Source organism: Musa acuminata, chromosome BXJ1-9 (assembly GCF_036884655.1).
Source record: "Musa acuminata AAA Group cultivar baxijiao chromosome BXJ1-9, Cavendish_Baxijiao_AAA, whole genome shotgun sequence".
Lineage (NCBI taxonomy): Eukaryota > Viridiplantae > Streptophyta > Magnoliopsida > Zingiberales > Musaceae > Musa > Musa acuminata.
In genome coordinates, this window is record NC_088335.1 from 3,136,540 (window position 1) to 3,160,539 (window position 24,000).

General features: G+C 35.2%; 1 protein-coding gene across 1 annotated transcript; it reads right to left on the reverse strand.

Annotated features, from left to right (window-relative positions):
- Window positions 1-31: 31 nt before the first annotated feature.
- Window positions 32-22,949, reverse strand: LOC103996967 (nardilysin-like). Its single transcript, XM_009418044.3, has 19 exons — window positions 22,401-22,949; window positions 20,941-21,016; window positions 19,392-19,438; window positions 17,936-18,048; window positions 17,741-17,814; window positions 17,520-17,615; window positions 17,316-17,435; window positions 16,930-17,163; window positions 16,071-16,219; window positions 14,223-14,379; window positions 13,772-13,927; window positions 10,692-11,071; window positions 9,183-9,332; window positions 4,733-4,915; window positions 4,355-4,558; window positions 3,775-3,881; window positions 3,430-3,583; window positions 2,154-2,275; window positions 32-879 (listed from the first exon to the last, which is right to left on the reverse strand). The coding sequence occupies exons 1-19, from the start codon at window positions 22,752-22,754 to the stop codon at window positions 633-635; spliced, it is 3,123 nt and encodes a 1,040-aa protein (XP_009416319.2). The 5' UTR covers window positions 22,755-22,949; the 3' UTR covers window positions 32-632.
- Between the last annotated feature and the right edge of the window lie 1,051 nt (window positions 22,950-24,000).

The window sequence follows — 24,000 nt, forward strand, 5'->3', positions numbered from 1 at the left end:
TCCATAAGAATCGAGTTCGTAACTGAGTAGATGGACAACAGACACATCAATGCACGTACAACAAATAAATTCCACAGACTATCAACAATCTTTAACGCTTGCCAAAATTACAGCAAGCAGAACGAAACCCTTTAACTCAACAGATTACCTGAATGACCTCTACCAAAAAAACAAAAGCCCTCTCACTATATTATACACCACAAAAGCCATTGTCCTTGGTTATAGGAATACACATAATAACCAAATGATGGCGTTCGCAAAAACAATAAAATATCCCACATTATTGATCCTTCCAAATAAGAATTTTATCTTGGTCAGTCAACAAAAGCGGATGTGTTTCTTTGAATGTTTAATGCTGCCACTGAGTTAGTTTACCATTCTTGGATACTTAACACACTATCAGTTCAAAAACTATCTGCCATCACTCCCCCAAGACCAAACTGATATCGTTAAATTAGTGATTTGAATCAACACCTTTGGGATCATTCCATAGAACTTGTGCACTGCCAAAATGCATTGATGACGACAACATTAACCATTGTTTCCTTGGAATGGGAAAGCACTGCAGATGACAGAGTAGCAGATCTTCAGAATCTGAATGCGTTCACCAAATGCCATTTCAAGCTGCTCATTCAACAGAGACTTGAATAGAACTCGGATGATGATTTCAAAAAATTAATGTCTTCAATGGCGTTCCCAAACTTATTTAGCATTTTTTTTTCCTCTTTAATGTCTGTATTGCAGCCCCATATGTGAATGGCAAGTTGTCGACATTTTGGAGACGGTGGTCTCAAATATTTCTTGTACCAATCAATAACATCACTCTTTTCTATCGTCTTTAATTCTTCTGCTTCCACTTTCAACATGTCAAATAAGTACCTAAAAGTCACATCCTCTTAGCATTAGCCACCAAAAAAGACCTCCAAGAATTGTTAATACTTTTGTTACAAATCACTCAAATACACAGTGAACACCAGAGCCATAAATATTAATAGATTTGACCAAAAGAGTAACTATATATTTTTGGTCACACATTGCATCACTCTTACTAGCAAATCATCTCAATTTATGCAAATGGTTGGTAGCATGCATCTTAAAGTGATGCCAAAAAAATCAGTAAGATGTCACGCTCTCATATCTTGTGTTTGGGAGACCATGACTGCATTTTGTAAATGGAAATAACCAAAAAGCATAAATAATAGTTACTCTATACGTATGAATTCTCAGAATTGACACTTACTGGGAAGCAGAATTGACAAATTGAAAACATGATGCCATATATAATAATGCAAATTATAATGCATAATCTGATTTTGATTGAATCTAATGCAGCCTTAAATGTAAAGTAACTGTGTTTTTCAAGCATAACCATGAAAGCTGGCCTAATCATGACCAGTGTCATGTTGCATCAAGTGTATGATCGGGTGAGATAATATATAAAAGCACAAGGCACAAAAGCCTATTCATCACGAACAAAAGACCAGTTACCGACTCCCAACATGAATTCACAATTGCCAAGGAGCCCAATATATGTCTCAGTCGACACAACTCATGATACTCCGACACATCTATGTAAAACAGTAACTACTGGCCATAATTATTTATCCAAACTATTCAATGTCAAAAAAGTAATGAGACTCCTCTCTTGACAAAGCATTATAACTACTGGCCATCGAGTCTAAAATGCAGTGGTAATCTATGTCAAGAAAGTAACAAGACTCCTCTCTTGACAAAGCATTAAAACTACTGGCCATTGAGTCTAAATTGCAGTGGTAATCCAGCTTGCCTATATTATTTTGAAAAAGCTATATACTTGAAAAATCAATTTGCAACAGCTACTCTTCATGGCTTTTGAGTTGAACCACCTGAACCTTTGCTCATTTGAAGCAAAGTTACAGGCCTGTAACAACAGTGTATGTTTTCACTCTTCAATCAGACAACTAATTTCAGAAACAAATCCCTAGACTTATTAAATAAAGGAATTACACAGAAGTGACAGAAAGTCAGGGCAAATGCATGAATATGCCATGGTTCCAGATGTATCAAGACAACCAAAAGACCAACAGCAGATATGCACAGCAACAACTTGACAATCCTAAACATATTTGCGGAATAGCAAAATAGGCGCCAAAGAAAGTTGAAATGAAAGAGACCTTTTTTCCACGATTTGACTCCAATAATGTCCAGTCTCATATGTAAGTGATGGGTCCTTTTCCAGCTTTTCTGCTATTAGGCCACTTCTATGACTTTGAAATGATTCATCATCAAGACAATCCTGTGGTGAAGAATGGATAATTGGTTATAACATATAAAGTAGTTGCAAAAATGGATGATCAAATATTATAGCACTGGATCTTTAGCTCGACTTGAATGTAAAATTGCATAACCTGCAGAACATCTGATGCAATAGAAACTACAACAAAATGTTTTGGGTTAACTCAATAAAATTGGCATCTAATAGGTGAATTCTTTCGGATGCTACCAGATGACATTGCAACAACATGAACAGATTATTACGGTATAATCCCTTAAAAGGCTTATTGATCTAACTTCTTCAGTAATTACTTATCAAAACACTTTTCAATCAAAAGAGGACTCTGTAATAGGGTGCAATATGAGAATCTGTCAATGACTGATCTGGGATAATTGAAAAGTTGGAAATGACGGAAATAACAATTTGATGAACCAAGATGTTTGATTCAATGTAGTCCCCAATCAAAGAAGCAAAGTGAAAGAGATGTCGAACACTATATTTTTGTCATATCTACTACACAAAATAAAAATTGACTAATATGAATGTCAAGGCTAAAAAGGCAACTATTTGTTTAGGAAAGTAATACTGAACAATTTAGACTTACAGTGTTCTAGAAGTCCTTTTACATAGGATTTGTGGGATGATGAATTAACAAAAAGTGTCCCATAATTCCTCGAATTCATAGTCTTTAATATTTTACAATTAAGAAATTACAAAGGGTAAAAGGTCCAGAAAAACTAGTTCTGAGTTGATGAAGTTCGATTAATGAAAAAGTGATACTCCTCTCATCTACCTTCTTTCTGCATTTAATTCACTCTCTACCTCATTCTCTTTCCTTTCTTTATTTTCTAAAAAATGTTTGATTGATGAACTTTATGTATCTAGCGAAAAAGGAATAGTAATAGAATAACAGCAGAAATGAAAACACCAGAAAGGTGGAAACAATAAAATGATAAGCAAAGCATATTCTCATTTAGTCCTAAAATCATAATCCACACAGTAAACATTTTATTCAAGAAGAATTTCGAATAGTACAAAGTTGTGTGTTATTTGAAAAATAAAAGCAACAACAGACAATGTTATACACATGTTATAGACAATATGTAATGTATAACATTAAATATTGTCTATAACATGTGTCTAACATTGTCTGCAAGACAAAATCAGTAGAGTACCAGTAAATCTTGAAGACCATTGATGAAGTTGTTTATTCTGTCATGCAGATACAGTGGACTATATTTTGATGATTGGATACGAAAGCAATATCCCAAAACACGGTATGTCATCCGTGGACCACTCTCAACAACATACCCAAGCTGCTCCTTTGTCCTATGATCAGCATGAAAAACATAAGTTTCTATCAATTCATCCAAATAATAACAAGGCTCAATAAGTCCAAATGAAGCATACTTTACCAATTTCAAACTCATAGACATGGAAGTAAATAAACACAAACCTTAGGGTATCAAATTATAGTCAAATGTGTGATTCTGAAGCAGAAACTAGTATCATGATATTACCTAAGCTGATCAAAACATGGTTCTTCAATAATATTGCTGAAGAGATCTGTTGTGGCTCTCAATCGAGTAGCTTCCATCCCTACATCTTGCTCAATTTGGAAATAAAGCTGCCAATCCAATTAATATAGGTATAAACAGCCTGCATAAATTAACAAAATCCAGTAGGACTAAAACTATATTAACAAACTTACAAGGCAAGCGCTAATCTGTATTCATGCAGATAGCAACAAGCCTTAGTCAAAGTGCATTCGGTCAGACTGATGGAGATGCAGCTGTCTCAAACAATGACAGGTAAGAACTGATATACCCAGAAATCTTTATGTGGGATAGCTAGAGGGCCCAACAATCCCAACAAACCATTTATTATTTGACATTGTCACAAGTAGTTAATGTCAACAGTTCCAAATACTGGTCTTGGATCATATCGTCCAGTACCGCTTGGTATTTAATTTTTTAATATATTTTAGTTGATGCCATACTGGTCCCATAGATTACTGGAACTGGTAGCGGCGCAAAATCTAAAAGTCCTACCTACTTGTAGACAACAGATAGCGCACAATCAAACAATTGAAATGTATACCTCGACCACAGAGTTCACTTCGAGCTCATTCTTTACAGAGACACTTCTGTTGAGGCTACAACCAGATGAAAGACAAATAACACGTTCTTTATGCCTTAACCCTGCAGGTATAGGTTCTACAGGGAATGTATTTGTAAAGATGTTTGATATGTTGATTGCCTCCTCTTCTGACAGATTCCCATGGCAGAGGCCTTCAATATACAACTGCAAGTTAACAGAGACAAAATAAAACTTTTATCAATGAACAATTAGGAAAGGACAACAGAATACACAAATATTCTTAAATGGTAAAATTGGTATTACCAATAAGAAACCAGGCTGCGGACTTGAAATTAAAAAAAACAACCTTAGGCTACCAAAACAGAGTTATTAGGTAACCTGAGATAGGAGACTTGGAATGACCTCCACCAAGTCAGAAAGAGATAAATTTAGGAGACAGGATAGCTTGTCATCCACATCCCAGAAACTTTCACGCAGTACTTGTAACCTCAAGTAAGATGAATGACTCAGAGGTTTCATATTGGTATTTCTGTATGCTCTCTCCATATCCTCCTTTATAACCTAAATAATTTTGTAGAAAAAGAACTTTAGTTAAGAGAGAAGATGATCATGTAAAGCCAAAATATCACACACATTTTAATAAGAAAATTTTCACCTAGCATTGATACTATACTGCTAATTTAAAAGTTAATGAAACACTCGTGGTGGCATAATAAACGTTCAGCTCATTGTGCCGTCAACAAAAGAAATATAATGATGGCAAACCAGGAAAGCATGCACATAACATCAAAGGTTACTTCAATAGAACTTTGAACTGGTTAATATTTAAATTATCTGCTATTAAAAGGGGCATAGTTTACAAAATCTTGCTAAATAGAACATTACTGGAATATAGTTCAAAAAGAAAAAGATCCAGAGTGAAACAGATCACAAAAGGATTGAAGACTGTAAATAAGCCATCTGAGACAAACATAGGAAGCTTAAAAAGGAACACCCAGAGGATGGGCCTTGCAGCAGTGATAAAGTTGATCCAGTGTGACCTGTGTCTCATAAGTCCTATCACAGAAACAGTTTTCTGCATGTGGTCATAATACCGCATAACTGTTTTCAATTTGCAGCAGGAAGCTTGTAAAGTGGAAGCACTATGTGTTATCATCCAAGACTTCTTGCCTAGTACATGGCAAGCTACAGAGCACAACTTATGACATGAGAGGGGAAATCTATCAATAATTTAATGATGTGCTACCAAGGCAATACACATAATTTCTGAAAACCTAAAAAGTTAGTTGTTTGGTACAAAGATATATTTGGCAGTAAGTTAGGCTCTTGCAACCATAAAGCACCACTCCTTAGGCTTACAAAATTTTGAGAAGAAAGAAACTATCAAGAAGAAGCAAAATAAAAAGAGGAAATATGAGTAGTGAGGATAAAAAAGAAAAATATAATCCATTAGACAATAGTCATATGCAAAAATAACTCAAAGTGTAAATAGCACTTCATAAGGTTGCAAGCATAAAACAGCATCATGCAATGGTTCCCAACTAGTAAAGGTCAGCTATATTGAGTTACCAACTCATTGGAATCAGCTATAACAATCCTTTCCAACATCAAGCTCTGCGATTATTCTGTAAAAGGAAGATTTCCCCTTTCATCTAAGGACTTCGCAGCAGTTAAAACAACACTTTGAAGGTTCCACCGAACTTCAACTATCCCACTTTCCATTTAGAAGCTTATCACCATAACTTTAAAATTTTATTATTTGACTCTCATCATTTAATATAATTTCCATCAGCAAATAATATATTATATGGAGTTTCATTTGAATAAGACTGCAATTTCATCCATAATAAAATGTTTCCCATTACAATGTTTCCTTATTTGTACCAAATATTTATCTGGTATTTGCAGCTTCTGCAGATTCTTTTAACTTGTTACTGTATTTAATGTTATGTTGATCCCCTTTCTCAGTTGTATCAAGTATCAACCAACTTTTCTCACTTCCTTACAAGTGTTTCAATTTCTCAAGTTACTAATTGAGAATATGGTGTTGACTGAATCATGTGTCCACAAAGACCCAACATAATGTGAAAAGCCTTGCATGGTTAACAATAATGTGAAAAGTCCAGGCAACAACGTAATGTGTTTTCAGTTGATCTCCTGGCCCACTTGTTGTTTTCATCATCATACACTCATTGTTTTCATAGATATGTTACAATATCACATTTTTTGAAGAACTATCCAAGAGAACTCTAACTAAACAAGTATATAATAGAACTTGAAATCTCAAAATGAATAGGAAATAGAAATCCATTAAGGTAACTGTACTGAATCATAAGCATCATGGACAAAAAAATGCTTTGACTATGCAAGAGGTCTATGAACAGTTATGTCAGCAACCCTGGAAGTGAATATTATGGTAAAGTTGCAAAATACAACAATTTCTTATATATTCAGATAATGATGTTGCAACTCTGAGTTAATGTTTTAGACATTCCTATCTGAAAGATCGGAAGCCAAGGACTAAAACACCGACGGTTTCTCAAGAACCAAAAAGGTGTGTCTTGGCCTTCTGATACCTTAAGCACATACTGAACACTTTACCAGCCAAAAAAGCCACACATATGAGCTCGCTTTCTTCTTTTAGGTCTAGATATCATAGTTACACTGCCACACAAAGCTCACTTCACTCGACTGCTCACCAGAGAAGAAGAGTTCACTAGAGAAGCCAATGACTACAAAGATATAAATTTTGATAACATGGTTTTCTCCTTCTTAAGTTTCAATGAGGATTTAGCTTTGGCTTCTACACTTTGGGTCTTTATTCTGGTGGAAAAAGGTGTCATCCATTCAATTTGGTCCAAACTGTTTAGGTGGATGGCCAATATGTAAAGGGTTCTGCTTTTCCTATTGATCTCTCCTCTATGTAAGGATTTATACAGACTGCTTTCTTAACCATCCATATATACCAATTAGTTCACTTTTGCTGTTTGACATGAATAGCAAAATTTTGGTTTATCTCAATCTTCATAAAGAGTAATGTGTCATCCAGCAAATCTAGCATATAAGACACCAAACTCAACTCCAAAGTCAACCAACTAAACCATCATTTGGCAGACTCCTAACTAAGGCAAAAATTAGTCCAATAGACACTCGTACTCACCCATAAGGCACAAATGATAAGAGAATAACAAAAGTAACAAAAAGGTCCAGACTGAAACAAATGATAAGAGTGTATCAGAAATAGCAAAAAAAAGTCCAGATTCTTTTAATCTCAACCTAGATGCTAAGTAGACTGTAGACTCAAACTAGACCTAACTGTATACCCCAAATGCAACCAGATCTTAAATCACTTTCAATGGTTGCACTGTCTACTGGTTACATGACAATAATGTCTATGGTAAAGATACACTTCTACAAATTGTTCTGATAGAGGGTTCACCTAGTGCTCAAGGATGTCCGCTACCAAGCACATATGGCACATCAGCCATATCAAAGAGTGGAACAAGACGATTTTGACCTAGAGGTGAGGGTATATAATTAATTCTATACCTGTTAATTTTCTGTCGCAACATGGGAAAAGAATAGTTTCAAGCAGCAGATTCATCCTGTAAGAAGAGTGATCGATTATTGCATGCCACATGACACCTGCTCCTTCAACCCAAGGACTTGTCAGACAAAGGCACTAGCCTGCGTTTTCATGCTCCTTTGAAAATTCTAAGGGTTGCCTTGATCAATCAGAATTTCAGCATGATCAGCTTCGCTGCTAATGCAATCATAGGACTTGCCCTCAAGGATTTAGATCTCAATTTGAAATCAATTTCAGTAACAGATTGGACTGGTATGATAAAGGCATAATACCTTGAACCATCCATTATTACCAAATAATAATGATAAAAATATTGACTAGTACCAAACTATATTTTCTGGTGTCTAACCAATATTAACAAACAAAAAAAGATACTAACCAGTTCCAACCTATATATATCCAGTACCAGTCCCTTGTTGGATGGCAAAATACCAGTATGTACCAAATGATATGACCAAGATTTGATTACATACTTGCCCACTACTGAAACATGGTTGGAGACAGGCAAGCATTCATGAAAGTCGACTTACCATGTTAATGTGTCATGCTACTATGCTAATGTTATGCCAAGTCAAATTAAAATATCGCCGAAGCATAGTATCGGTTTATCATGGCTTATGAAGATAAACCCATTATATGTATCAAGCTTGGAAATGGAAAAAGGTATGGTCAACTATCTAAGAGTAAGGATCCAAGGGTAAAAGCAGAAGTTGGGAAGAGTTTCAGGATTGAAAGTTCAGCTACAGGAAAATGATTTTTTTCAAAAGAAATGGTGAAGAATAACATAATTTCAGAGACTTAAATTATAAACAAACAACTTAAATTTAGCATGTTCTGGATCAGAAATATATTTAAATGGAAGAAAAAAGGTACAAGCAGATTATGGAACAAGGAATACAGGGAAAGCATGCACAAAGATTTGTGGCATATAAGCACTGATTCTAGATATCATACAGATCCCTGAAAGTGAGATAAAAGCTAAATAAGTAGCCAATGACACTTAAAAACTTTAATGGATCTTCAGATAGATGCAACGATTCTATACACAGGATGTTGCATGGATTGTACATCTAACTCCATTGCTATATCCTAATTTTTAGCACCACCAAATACAACTATACAGAACAAACAGAATACACAAAACTATCCACAACAAAATGAACTGTACAAGCAAAGTAACATATAGAACTCCACTGGACTATTAATGAACTGTAGAAGAAGATAAAGGATTATTAAATGTACCTTAAATCGGTCGATATTAGGCATAAATGTTTTAGATAATTTCAATATCTTTGATAGCAAGATTGGTAGCTTGTCATTGAAACCATAAAGCTTCAACTCAAGCTTGTCACCAACAAAAGACAAAGATGTTTCCAGCTTAGCAACTCCAGCCTGCATAGCCAGCAAAAGGACGATTACTGACAAACAGTCTCAAAAAAGAAAAGACTGCAGAACCTCATGTAAGAAGTTGAGTAGTGCTGGCTAACATGAAAAGAAAAACAGTGTGAAATAAGTGATGTTAGAGATACATTCTAATGTTAAAAGGTATACTTATTTTAGTATATCATATGAAGTTAGCCTCAATGGAACCTTGGCCTAGTTGGTTCCCCACTTACATCTTGAATATGTACTTGTCTGTAATCAGTATGGATTCGGTTCCTTCTTTGGTGGGCATCATCCTTTCCATTATTCTGAAAAGGATCATGACCTCTTCCAAGTGTATAAATCAGAAAGGTTGACACATTGCAGAATCAAATTCTGCTTGGAAATATCATAACACCAAGATGAACCCCACAGTTGGGATATTGTAAAATTTACTTAACATCCTCATAGCATCATTGGTGCACCCAATATGTTGAAATCATCTAAATGGCAATCAACTTTAACTGCACGATTCAGGCTCATGGTCATTCATGGAGCGTCATAAGGCAATTCAGAGGATTAGCGATCACAAATCACAAAAGCACTTAATAAGAAGCAATTCAGAGAATTAGCTAAAGAAGAAAAAGTAATCAAAATCCTCTAACGAGTTAACCTATAACAGATCGAGAATTGATTTTTTTTTTACAGACTACCCAAATGATGTACTGTGTACGGTGTTTGCTTTGCATATGGAGGTGCTTTAGTGGTCAGTCATCTGGTCAACTAGCACTGAGAAGCCTTATCTCACCCAATGTAAAAGTAAGTATCAAGTAAAACAATTGGACTTCCATGTTTTGTTGCAAAAATTCCCACTACTAAGACCTAGACAGGATTTTCTGTTTATAGTCGAGCTTTTGGTGAAGATGTGATCCAAGACCTTAAGAACAACCACCAAAAATTTCAACAGCAACATGGACAGACATTTGTTAGTATTAATTTCAGTAGCATCATTTTTTAAACTAACATATATGAAATATGAAACTGCTAGATGAGATTAATAATATCAAGATGTAGCCAAATGATGAGGTCATCAACTTCAACCAAAAAGTAAAATATTTAATGGAACCCAGATCAACACCAACAGAACATCTTTGAGACCAGCTTTTTCATTACCAGTGACCAATCCTGGGTACATTTCTAGATTTACAATATGCATCCAGTCTAATAATGAAAAATTGAATCATTCTTTTTATGCAAGTAGAGGAGAGGAAGTTGCTAAATATGTGACATAAATTGATGTCAGAAGACTCAGAACAGTATCATACATTCACAAAATAAAATATTAAAGAGAGAATATTTTGAAATCTTCCTTAAAAGTTAAAAATGTACCTGATATATGATCTCATTTAGCTCATCTTTGAGCAGTAATACAAAAAGTTCTGTCAAAACACAATTCCTTATGCTGAGAGATCCATCCTTGACAGTGATCAAGAAGTAAGTGTTTGCACGAGGAACATTAAACGTCAAGTCAACCTTGTACCAGAGCTTCATCAATGGCTGATCAATGATGCACTGTGGATTGCTAGTATTTGATCGAATCTTCGACAAATTAGCACTTCGGAGAGAAAAATCAGAAGGAATGAAGTCATTCCTTAATGGCAAATGCAGAGACGGGCTAATTTCAGGAGGATTTCCCCAAAGTTTGAGTAGAGATGGTGAGATGTCCTCTTCAATGAATCGCGATCCAAACCATGGCTCATATTGGATGGCTGCAATCAAGAAAATAATCATGCATTAACTATCATGATTATATAGCTAGTAAGTCAAATCATAAGTACATGGCCAGTAAAGTAGTCACAACGATGCAGTATGATACATTATTGACCCCGACTTTGATATTGCATGAGAAAATAACGTAGAAATTACGACCTCAATGCATAGGGAGACAATGCTACATGCAATATCATTTGTGATTTGCAATGAAAACTTGAGAGACTCTACCACTTAGAAATTGCCTGCAGCTTAACATTCAAGATTCAATGTAAAAAATTGTATATGTTATATCAATGACAAAACAAACATCAGAAGACCGCTGCTCTATTACAACCTGCACAACATCAATTTAGTCATGTAAATAATTATAAATATTATAAATAATTATAATACTTATAATTATTATAAATAATTATAATACTTATAATTATTATAAATAATTATATAATATTTGAAGGTGAGGATAAAACTATTATAAATAATTGCAAAATAACTTGAATTCTCAAATAAGTTTGCATGGAAGAGCTAGTCAATAAGTAATTTATATATACTAGTTATACGTAGTTATTAAAATATTCATAAACTTTCTGATTTTATTCCAAATCAATACACAGTAAAATTCTCACTTTTTTTTTTAAATTATTTATCCAAAAGTTTCTCCTACTTACACATTATATCAAATTCTGATTTAATCGGAGACTTGGTTTGGTTCCTCCTCCTTTAAGATCTTCAAACTTTTTACGATGCACATATGACGAACAATCCCATATAACAATTACGAATAATAATTGAACAAAGAAGAGATAAGTAAGCAGTCTCCACAAGAGTCCCATGTCTTTCCATTTTCACTAAGGTCACAGAGATTATTCTTTCCTTTGTAGTTTCATTGTGAAGCAACCAAACAAATCGCCACATATGCTCTTCTACCAAATGGATTTTATATCGGCCAAAAGGTGGGGGCCAAAAATGAATCAGGTTGTTGACCTTGCATAAGGGATACTAAGGTGAGACAGAGAACGAGTTGCCTAAGAGACTGAACAATCTACACTATGATCAGCTAGAAGATGTTGACCAATGTCAATTTGTAGCCTCAGCTTTAATTCAAGTATGCTTATCCATAAATCTTCAATGACAATGACAAGTCATCATCTACTGCTTCAGATTGACAAAAGTGATCTTAATTTGTCCAACTCAACCATCCCAAAAAAGCCAGGAGGAAGAAACAAAGTGTGCTCTCAAAGAGCATGGGACCATAACAGAAAACACAAAATCTTGAACCATCCAAGATTTCTCCTCCCAAATACAGCAGCAATCTTGTGAAAAAATTATTCAAGAGGGACCACACAGATCATACATAAGGAAACAGACAACTATCTTTTCTAAACAAGATACCTGGCAGTGAATGTAAAGCATAAGAACCAGCCACATAAATTTCTTGCATCTAGGAGGATCAAGTGCCTTATCAATAACACAACAGAACAGCCAAAAAGCACCTTGATAGAAAGGCAAAGGTCAAAGAAAGCCACCCAGAAGTAAAGGTTAGGCATCGGTTTGTACTTTGTATAACAGAAAATTAGGCTCTCACAAAAGAGTAGAATTAGCTACATATGTGGGGAAAGAGAAATCAACACTTAAAGCAGAGGGAGGGTCCAAAGCAGGGAGCTAAAAGACCATAAAGAAAGTAGGTCACCACCCAGAACTTGGGCAGCTGTTATGTTCGGCTTATGGGCTCATTGAAAAAGAAGAATGTAGTCCACCACAACATCTCTGTTAGCCAACATAACCTCTAAAGTTAGTATTTACCAACAACTCCTGTTGCTTGCTAGATTAATTAACCTCTAAAGTTTAATTAATCCTCCCAAGTCCCAAGCACTAGGTTCATCCATGGATTTATAATTATACCACAGATGAGATGTCTAGTTCCATATCTTCTCCACAAAACTAATTTCATTAAATGTTTTCATTCTCTAATGCAAAATTAGATTCTCAGACAGTATTCAGATTGGAAACACAAATCACAGACAACCGTTATCAATTCTGAAACTATAACATTGGACAATTCAGATCATGTCCTATGCCAGTCTATTGGGCCCATGTTCTCCTAAACATTTATGACATCAATAAAACAAAAAGTAGTGAATGAAGAACAGAAGAAGTTCTATTGACCAAAATACGAACTCACTTTTTCATCAACATAGAAATAGTAGCCCCTGTAGCAATTCTTATGGACATGGTACTTGATAGGCAAATCAGTAAGGCACCATAAAACTAATAGGATAATGAACTTACTCTACATCTACATCTAATGAAACATAAATGTACAAAGTAGTCATAAGTTATTGCATTAATCCTATAACCGAACTCCATATGCTCATGGAAGAGATAATCATTTCTACAACCAGACAAGCAAAGAGGAAGAGGATTACAACATGAAGCATGAGCACAATTAAACAATGATGCACAGGGGTCTTCGTTGAATGAATGAATACATGGCATTAACTGTTATTATAATTTTTGTGTAAATAGTTTGACAAAATTAACAAATACTCCTTTATGCAGTTATAGATTAATATATAAATATAACTCCAACGAGGCTAATTTACAATTATAGCATTATAATTTTCAGAAACTATTCCTCAGTCAGCATCAGAAATGTCAAGCAGCCAAAAAAACACCAAATAGATACAAAAAAATACCTTCTGACTGTTTATCAAATGATTTCGACAGTATGTCAATTCTCATATTCTCTGGCGAGAAAAAGCTCAAAACATGCTGTATCAAATCAGGATCCCACTGTTCAAATGCATATTCTCCATAAATAATGTGCTTTTCAGAGTAAAAAAACATATTTTCTGCAAAAGAAAACATTAATTATTTCTAGTACCACAAAGAATAATTGCAGCATCTAATCCTTAAAAAATCATAATTTAATAAACAAATAGTTTAGCAATGTATTTCCAATTAGAAAGTCATGCAATACAAATCGAGAGGAACTTTAGACAAGCAAAGATACATCTGCAGGAAAATTTTATCAACAAGCGCTTGTCATACCAAGTGCAATAATAAATTAATGTAATGCAACTAACATGTATAGCTCATATCTAAATAATATATAACCATATATTTCGAGGTAAACCCTTAAGTTACCAGCAAGATCTACTGCATAATCATCCTGAGGTTGCTCCTCGGCAAATCTGAATTCCATATTTCCTATATCTTGGAGTTCCTTAAATACCCATTCTTGCGGAGTAGATTGGCGTAATAACTTGAGATATTGATATACAAACCCAATCACCTCATAAAACTGCAAAGTATTTTTAAAAAAAAGTTAAAATCTAAGCCAGGTATCTTTTTTGTACAATTTCTGGGGAAAACAGAAGGAACACATCCGTTCTTTATAAGCACATCATTTTCCAAGTTGCTGCCTAGAGTAACTTTAACTAAACAATTCAAGAAAATCATGAAGGGTGCACAAAACAATAGATATTTCTAATACTTTCCAAGTAGGCAACCTGAATAAAAAAGCAACTCAAAGGAAAAGCAGTGTGTATTGTTTCTGAAGACTGATAAATAACAAAATGTTGCAAAAACAGTTTGCAGATAACTAAACAAAAGATGCATGAAATATTAATATAATTTTTTTAATTACATAGAATAATTGTTTATATATGAGCAGAAGTTTAACATGTAATAACCAGTATACGTTTTCAACAGAAATATAACAGGAGCTTCATGGACAGAATAGCCATCAGCACAAATTATGTACTGCATTCAATAACAGGAGAAGCCTCTTCTTGAAGCAAAGATAAGCTACGGTCTATCAGAATCTGATAAACAAAGATCACAAGCAGTAAAGAGAAAACTGAATTAAGAATTCATTCTTGTCCATCGTATCCATAATTGAGAAATTAAGTGTAGAAAAGGAAAACTAAACCTCCAGGGAAAAGTTAGAGACTTCAGCATAACATTTAGCAAGTCCATTTGCATGTCAAAGTGATGCATGAGGTCACTAAACGGTAGTAAGTTTATATATATTTAGATACAAATATATGGAATTTCTTCCAATTTAAAAAAATCTAAAACAACATACCAGACAAATAATCAGGTAAATAAATATTGGCAATACTTGTCAAAAAGTAGAACTATTTTTCAGAAAATTTCAGATATTCCAAACCCACGAAGACAGGACAAATGCATATACCAACAAAGTCACGAGAAAACATAAACTACACTGTCGCTAGTTGCATAGGATTTGGGTAGTCAAGACAATTAACAATGCAGTCCTAATATCTAGTGGTTGAATGAATAGTATGTATGTATGGTAGTACATGAAAGAAGTGCAACCACCCCATCAAACAAAAATGTTCCACAGAGAATTTTTAGATGTCAGTTTATAGAGATAACTAGAGATAACTTGAAACTGATAACCAAGTAAAGCCCATCATGGTATGGGATTATAAAATATCCTTTTCTTTTAGGTGTTGCTTAGTTTTGTCTTGTTAATGAACAATGGGAATATAGCTGATAAAGCATCACTACTTAGAGAAAACTTACCATTTAGAAAATTAACAACAACAAGGTGTAATATCCCAAGTATTTGGGGTCAGCTATATAAATCTTCTGCTGTCATTGAGTTCTACACAAAGTAATATCTTCAGCTAAATTAACAGAATTTAATTCCTTATTTATAGTTCTTAGTAAATCTTCTTAGGACTCACTCTACCCCTCCTTGCATCACTAATACTAATTGTCTCACATCTCCTAACTTAAGCATCTATAAGTCTTCATTCATACCCTCTTATGCGATTCTCCTTAGTCTACAAGAGTACAATTAAATGAAAACATTCCTTTTTCTAACTCCACGTATCCACCTCCTCTAACAAACTTTTTCTTTATATTTCAGTAACCACTTCATGCAATTGTTGAATTAAAAACTCAACTAAGAACAAAGTACAATTGTAGCAAATACAACTTATTTAATCTAATTATGCATACCTTCTCTAAACCTGAATCAGTTAGGTAGATGGAGATGACAAAGATGTAAGCAATAGAGGACCTGCGCATTCCTTCCTCACCAACACCAGCAGACAAAGAAGATGCCAATCCTTTAGATTTTAAGAAATAAAGCAAGCTTCCTCTGCCCTCTGTAACAATTTTCCCATTTTGTAAGCATAGAGGTGAGAAGCATATCCAAATGTACATATAAAGGATTCAATAAAAACTAATACTAGTAAAATCGTGAAGAACAAAAAACAATAAAATGTACCTTAATAAACTTCTCAATCATGAACAATTAGTCATAGCCTCTTTAGATGATAAAACAAAAGCACACCATTTAAGAAAATATAAACATGCTTATTGGAGAAGAATGCTGTAGATGCTTTGATTAGAAGAGGTGAATTGATTAAGATTAGTGGTGTATGGAGAGTCCAAAAGCAGAATAATAAAACTTGATAAGAAACTATTGACTGCACTTAATTCAACTAGGGATATTGCCCTGGGCTCAACGGCAGGAAAAAAAAAACCATATAGCTGACTTGAAGTAGTTTGGACATTACAGAATGTTGTTGCATGGGTAGTTATACGCCACTTTGATGATATGCATTCAACAAATAGTTCTACATCAACCATCCAAACCACTCACATGATAAACATGCATCAAGTGTAACTTACAGTATTTAAGCAAATGGAACGAGAAACGACACAATTTTGTCATTTGAGCTGTCTAGTTAGATGTTAAACCACTACCAAGCAATCGAACACTACAGTATGAGATCACATATGTCAAGTGAAGTATCAAATAATTAAATTTCATCATGATAACAAAACTCTTATGGTATCACGAAGTACTAACCATGGCCCAATAGATGTGCTAAGTAATCTTCTGGTTTTTTCAGATATTTCTTGTGAAGACATGGCAGTGTCCAAGTCAACTCCAGAATGTGAACATCCTTGACCGCCTCTAGTCTATATAACTTACCGACTTTCCAGATAGGCAAATTGGACTTATAGCTCATCGTTAGCGGAGGACCTGCCTTGATATTACTGAAGAGCTCCACTACCCATTCTTGTAGAACATCTAAGGGTTCTGAAAAATAATGAATAAACACATCAACCAAAGAGACCCAGCTTTTCCTAGATTGTTTACAGTCAATCAGCAAATGTGACTAATAAGTAATAACCGACAAAGGATGGATGTTTCAATTGAATACCATGCACATACTCATGCAGCAACCTCACCTCCTCCTATTACAACTAATTTCATAATTCCACCATGATAATTTTCTGCATACATTTTCAAGATCTCTTCCCTCAGATTGATACCATTCTCCATAGCATCTACCAAGCTCTTCTTATTTCCTGCAATCATATCAAAAAATGACTATGAACAAGAGCAAGAAAATTGGTACAAGGGACTATTGTAAGATTTTGCATTGAGCATACCCCAATAAAATCTGTTGAAAGGGTGACCCACAGACGATGTATGGCAGTGAAGCTGTAGTAGACGACAACTGTCACTTTGCAAAACTTGATTGAATTCTGTATCACAATATTTTTTGAGAATATATTGTAGAAAATAGGATGCATAAATCAAAGAGTTCATAATTTAAAGCCAGCATATTGCAAAATGAAAGCTGATGAAGTTAGAGCAAACAGTTAAGGACCTGAATCAACAGCCATGACTTCACGTTCCATAGCTTCCGCCTTCACCAATGGTGATATAAAGAACTGGCTAAATCTGTAAAATAAAAATGATTTAATACCCCTGTGCTCTTGGAAGCTAAGTGATCATCATAAAATCTTTCTGAACTTAATATAAAAGTAATGCATCCGTAATGCATAAAACAAAAGGAAATTACCTTTTTAAGGCACCCTTCAAGTACTCACGATTAACTTCAAAGTAATAACAGGTGTATTCAGTCTCAGTGAAAGCATTTGTTGAACCTCCATGCTTGGACAAATAATGATCATACTAGATAACAGAAGAGCAAATTAGATGGTAATGACTAATCCACCACTAACAGTTGAGTATCATTTGCAGTTGATATCAAAATAGAATTGTAAAATAAAAACAAATGACTCTCTAAATTCAAAAGTTCTTTTATTTCTTCACTATTTTGTCATAATCTTCTTATGCAAAACAGCATATCACATAGACGAACACAATCTTGGGAACTGTACATAAAAAAGAAATCTTGTGGTACTGCACAAGTACACATCAATCATATAGTTTGGGTGTAATCATTTCCATCTAATATTAATATGGTTCATGTGAGACTTGGTGTCATGGTAAGGCTGCTACTTCACAATCTTCCCTACAATTCAAGTTAGGCGTGCACCCTATTTTCTTGCCAGGGTAAGACAACATATATTAACCCTCCAGAGAACAGACAATGGTAAAATTCTTATGTGCTTGGTTACCCTTCTTCACTGAGGCAATCTTAGGTCAGTGATCCAAATAGAATAGGTTAGTTTGCAAGTAAGAGAATTTGAGCTGTCTCCTATGCTAGGTGTTGTTACGGTGGTCGAGTCTTACAATGGGTGGGATTGTGACAACCCAATGCTCCCACATTAATGGGTTGCATTTGTAAATGTAAGCAGATGGACCTCCTATTTCCAACTTGGAATAAAGCAAATTGGGTCACATGGTTAAGACTCTTTTAATCAAACTTTCAAACATCCATATAACATTTATGAATAAGCTTAACCAAATAGGAATTCAATGATTAAATGCTTAAGAAATTGCTGCTTATATTACTATTAGTCAAGAGTGCAGTAGAGGAATAGTGAACAACAAAACATAAAGGTTTTTAAGGTAATTCAAATCAAGGTTTAAAATCTCAATCAAATACTGGTTTTGATACCTCATAGGATTAGTATGATACGGGTATATTAGATGGAATATCAAGTTGCAATGTGTCTAATATCGCACAGAAAAATATAACAAAAGAATGAATATTGACGGATACCAAGCAATATTGTATCAAACCACGGTTCTTGTTCAAAATGGCAAGTATTGGTTGTGAATACTGGTCAGGTCAGTATTCAAAACCCTGCTTAAAAATTCATAGTATAAATTAGTGTTCAAAATGAGGCTTTAGGCTACTTTAAGTTATTGGCAAACATAAAGAGCAGAGAATAGGGATGTATGTGCAATAGACTGACTCCACATAGAAGGCATTCAATTGATATCATGTGCCATGTAATGATGCAAATAGAGTAGACTGACCACAGATAGAGCATTTAATTGAAACCATGTGCCACGCATAAAAAGCATAATCAACAGTCGTATAGAAGATATAAGAATATACAGACCTCATTCTCGTCTGGAAATTCTGAACTCCCCATAAAAAGCATGTGCTCTACAAACCAAGACTCAACTTAGTTTAAACTGAGAGGATATACTGATTTTAAAATTGTAATTCAGAAAAAATTTCAGATAAAAATTATTGTTATTATAGTGACTAAGGTCCTTAGAATTAAATCAAACAGAGTTTAACAACAGTAATAAAAGGCACATTTTAATTATATATATATATATATATATATATATATATATATATATAAGTGGATCTTTGACAAGACAATATTTGTATTACTAAGATGCATTTTTCCATTGAAACATATTTTTTTAAATCTACAGAGGTTTTAGCCAATAGAAGATCTTTCAACTAGTTAAATTCCAATTGCTATGCTGAAAATATGAACAAGGTTATAATATAGTACATCAAAATTAGAATACCGAGGCCCTCATGTTGCTTCACTTCATGGTTTGGTTACTTATTCAGAAGCTGATCTATGACAGCTTGGCTTCATGACCAAACTTATCATTCAAAAGCTTACTTCTTGTGTCCTTCATAAGTCAACCACTCACGCTTGGCTTCCTGTTCATGATGAAACCTCTCATGCTTGGCTTTTACAAAAGGAGAACGAGACGGCCTAATTTGAACATCAAATACCCGGCACATTTTTCTGCACAAGGTTGGACTTTGTTTCCTTCTATTTAGATACATCATAGCAATAAGACAACGTATTATGGTTTGGCTTCTTCTTTAAGGCTCACTTGGACATGTATTGTCTGTCCTTTGAGGGCACTATTCATAAGCTGCACCACCTCATGGCTTGGTTAATTTTGGATGGCTTAGACCTATTCATTGCATTTTATACAAAATTACATAAGCCCACGTCAACCCATGAGTCATCTTGCTTGCTACTCAACGACTCCTTTGCTGTGATCACAAGTTCAGTTCTTCGGGTAGAGCTGAGTGGTCTCAAGGGCAAAAAGATAGTGCCATCCTTAGACTTGACTTCTAAGCTATTACTATTAGTGAACGACCAAGGTATTTTTTTTATACTTATATAGAGCTAATCAAATGGAATATAATCCATTCTATAATTTGGTGTCATGCATTTTTTTGGCCATTAACCACAAAAATTCCAGCGCATAAAATAACATTGTGTACATCAACTTCCACTCATGCAAAGCACACAACCGTACCCCACGTTTGTGTGTGCATCTTATTTGTATATATTTAGGTAATAGAGAAAAATCATGCAAAAAAGAAGGATGCTAGTTTCTTTCCAACAAGTAAGCATCAGGTGATGTTCATATGCATCTTATGTTGGGGGAAAACAATCTAAACTGTGCAGCAGCAACATAGGTAACCAAGTGCCATGAAGTGCACGACATGACATTACCAACGATGCACATATGTTACAAAAATGGAGCGAATAAAGATATTTTAGCAGGAAATCATTTGGTGTTCAAATATCAAAACAAGCAAACATATGAACAATTTGAAAGAACGAGTAAAACAACCGGAAAAACATCTTCTCTAACCTAGTGCAGAAAGCGTAACCATACCTAAGAAATGTGCAAGTCCCTGGGCCTTAGAAGGGTCGGAGAAGCTACCCATTCCAACACACATTGCTGCAGCAGCCTGAAAACAGAGAATTAGAAGAGTTGTTTTTAGTACAACAGGCGATCAATATAACAAAAATCCTCAGCCCAGCAAATTTTGGCAAAGTGAGAGCATACTCAAGCAAATAGTACAGATAATGTGAAAAACACAATAAAATCCATAAAATATTTGGCTCGAAACACTTGAAATGTGAGTAATATTTCAGTCTACAAAAAATTACTTCAATTACGGATGAAAAAAATCATATGAATATATGCACTTTAAAAGTTTAAATACCATTTGGTTTCAGAATTAATGCAGCCCTGCATCACCAGAAAATAGTGAAATAGTGGAAAAAAAATCATACTGCTAACAGCTGAATCTATTATGCAATGCAAAGCCATAATGTCCTAGAACATTATCACTAAGGTGCTCCTCAAAATGACTAAAAAAAACAACTCCTTTTCGCTAAAAAAGGAGACCTTGATGAGTCCATGATGCTTGCATTTCTAGGGAAGTATCATGATAGAAACCTGAAAAAAAAAATCTAGTGCATTTCTATGCGAAAGGAATCTAATGATTACTCAAGAATACTTAAAAAGTGATCCAGAAGAATTTTTGTATAAGAAAAATATAGTGGGAACATTTGAAATATTAAAAGAAGAGGCGTCTCCTTTACGTTCAGCCCAACGTCTCACTGTAATTCACCATGAAAAATCATGGTTAGAAGAAGTTTAATAGAATATCAAGAAAATTGAAAAGAACAAATCAGAGTTCTTAAAGAAGTCCTTTTCTTCACAGTGCTAACATAGGAAAATCAAGAAACCTAAAGAAACAAGCTTCAATTGATCTCAAATATTGAGATAGCTAAACGAAGTCAATTGAATTAGCTAAAAAAAGAACATCGTCTGAACAGATGTCATAGAGCATCAAAAAACCTGAAAAAAAAAAGAAAAAATATATTGGTTAAAGAAATCTATTCCTTTTGGGTGCTGAAAGGAGAAAAGTCAAGAAACAAACTTCAAGTTGATCTCAAGTATCAAGATATCACAAATGATCATTATTTTAGCAGGTTTCTAGATCATCAACAGACCTGAAAAAAGATAAAGAAATATATTCTTTGGGATGCTAAGAGGATGAAACCCACGAAACTTGAAGAAAGAAACATCAAGTTGATCTCAAATATCATGATAGCTAGAGTCACTGGAATTCACCACGAATGATCAGCATTTTAGCAGGCATAATAGAGCATCAAGAAATTTGAAAACAAAATAAAATCAAAGTGCTCGGATAATCTCTCTTCTTTTTCGCAGGTTTTAAGACGGGAAAATCTTCAAGAATCCTAAAGAATTAGGCATGTTGTTCGTCTCAGATCATCAAGAAATCAATATGATATCATTCAAGATCTCTTCGAATCGATCACCTTTTTGGTGGGTGAAGCCCCCTTCTTGTTCTTCTTCACCAGCTGGCTGCCATCCCCATCGTCTTCTCCATTTTCCTCTTCCTCGTCCCCATCTTCAAATTCCTCGTCGTCTCCCTCCGACTCGTACTCATCGTCATCTTCATCGCCGTCCTCGTCCTCATCTTCGTCATCTTCCATAGCACCGTCCTCCTCCATCGGGCTCGGGACGCCCTCCCGGATCGGGTCGACGCCGTCGGGGTAGATCTCGGGGTCGTGGACGAGCACGGCGCAAAGGCCATTGGGGAGGTGAACGATCCTGTACGATCTCCGGTCGGTGGGGGGTTTGATGATCACGTCGTCAAATCTTGTCGCCATCGACGCCGCCCTCGGTTTCTTGTACGAGAAAGAGTGGGGGAGGGGGAAGAGGAGGGGAGGGCAGAGGAGGAATTCGAGGGTTTCCTCGGAACTCCCAGATGGGGTATTAATAGTGTTTTGCTGAGAACAGTTTTGACATAGCGGCGATCGGGTGAAGACCTGGGGCGGATCGAAGAGTCTTCGCGGCGAGCGCTCGAGCCTCCCAATTGGCTCGTTAACTTACTCCTCACTTTAGTCTCCTTTTAATACTCGCGAATGACGGCAGTCTTAAAAGCGCATCACGGCAGCAGCATAAGTGCTCTCGCTACCCACGTCCACTCACCGACAAGCTACCTAGCATGTGATTGGATAGACCCACAGAGCCGACGTGGATCCCACACGACGGTATTTCTCAAGCTTCGCAATTGGCTCGTTAAATTTACTCGTCACTGTACACTCTTTTATGAACGCGAACGACGGCAGTCACAAAAGCGCATTAAAGCAGCAGCAGAAATGCTCTCCCTACACCCACTAACGTACCCGGTGTCTACCGACTATGTTATTGGATGTAGCCACCACTTCGGATGTGGGTCCCGCTTGATGGTATGTCCGTCGTGGGAGTAGGGATTTTTTGGCGTAGGAAGAACGCGTATGCCGTTTGCCGTACCTCATAGCATCTGTGTGGTGTGACCTGGAATTTGAACTTTTATGAAGCATTATTTCAAGTACTTGACGCATAATGGTAGGTAATATTGGTTGCCTTTTTTTCTGGTGGGACAACGCAAATGGCACGATATATTGTTCTATAATTTTTATATTTTGTTATTATGTTGTTTGGGTTTTTTTTTTTCTTCGAATCACTCTCATCAATTATACACGTAATCGGATCGAGTGTCAATCAAGTTAAGTCACTTTATCGTTGATTAAATCGATTGATTCAACCCTATATTTAATAATTTTAAAAAATAAAAATATATAATATTGGATTATTCCTATCAAAAGGCTTTTTTTTTTTTTTTTTTGGTCATGTTTTCATTTCTATAATTTTGAAAACATCCTTTATTCCCTTCCTCGTTATTGTCTCTATCCCGTCTACACCAAATAACCATGGTTCCTTGCCTACCGTTGTGAGGTTCGCTCTTTCCCGTTATGTCTCTCATCTCCATGTCTTTTTTTTATCGTGCTCCTCACCTCCTTCTGTGAGGAGGAGACAACTTATGTTTTTATTATTCCATAAAAAAGAAGGAAGAGAGGCGACCTACGATAA

What these genes read in the sequence shown, in the direction of transcription:
- LOC103996967 (XM_009418044.3), bottom strand. Translation starts at nt 22,754, where the DNA reads ATGGCGACAAGATTTGACGACGTGATCATCAAACCCCCCACCGACCGG. An exon ending in TTATGCAGTAGATCTTGCTG is followed by an intron (nt 13,928 to 14,222) that starts GTAACTTAAGGG and finishes TTTCTTTTGCAG; the next exon opens with AAAATATGTTTTTTTACTCT. An exon ending in CTAATATCGACCGATTTAAG is followed by an intron (nt 4,916 to 9,182) that starts GTACATTTAATA and finishes AAAATTATTTAG; the next exon opens with GTTATAAAGGAGGATATGGA.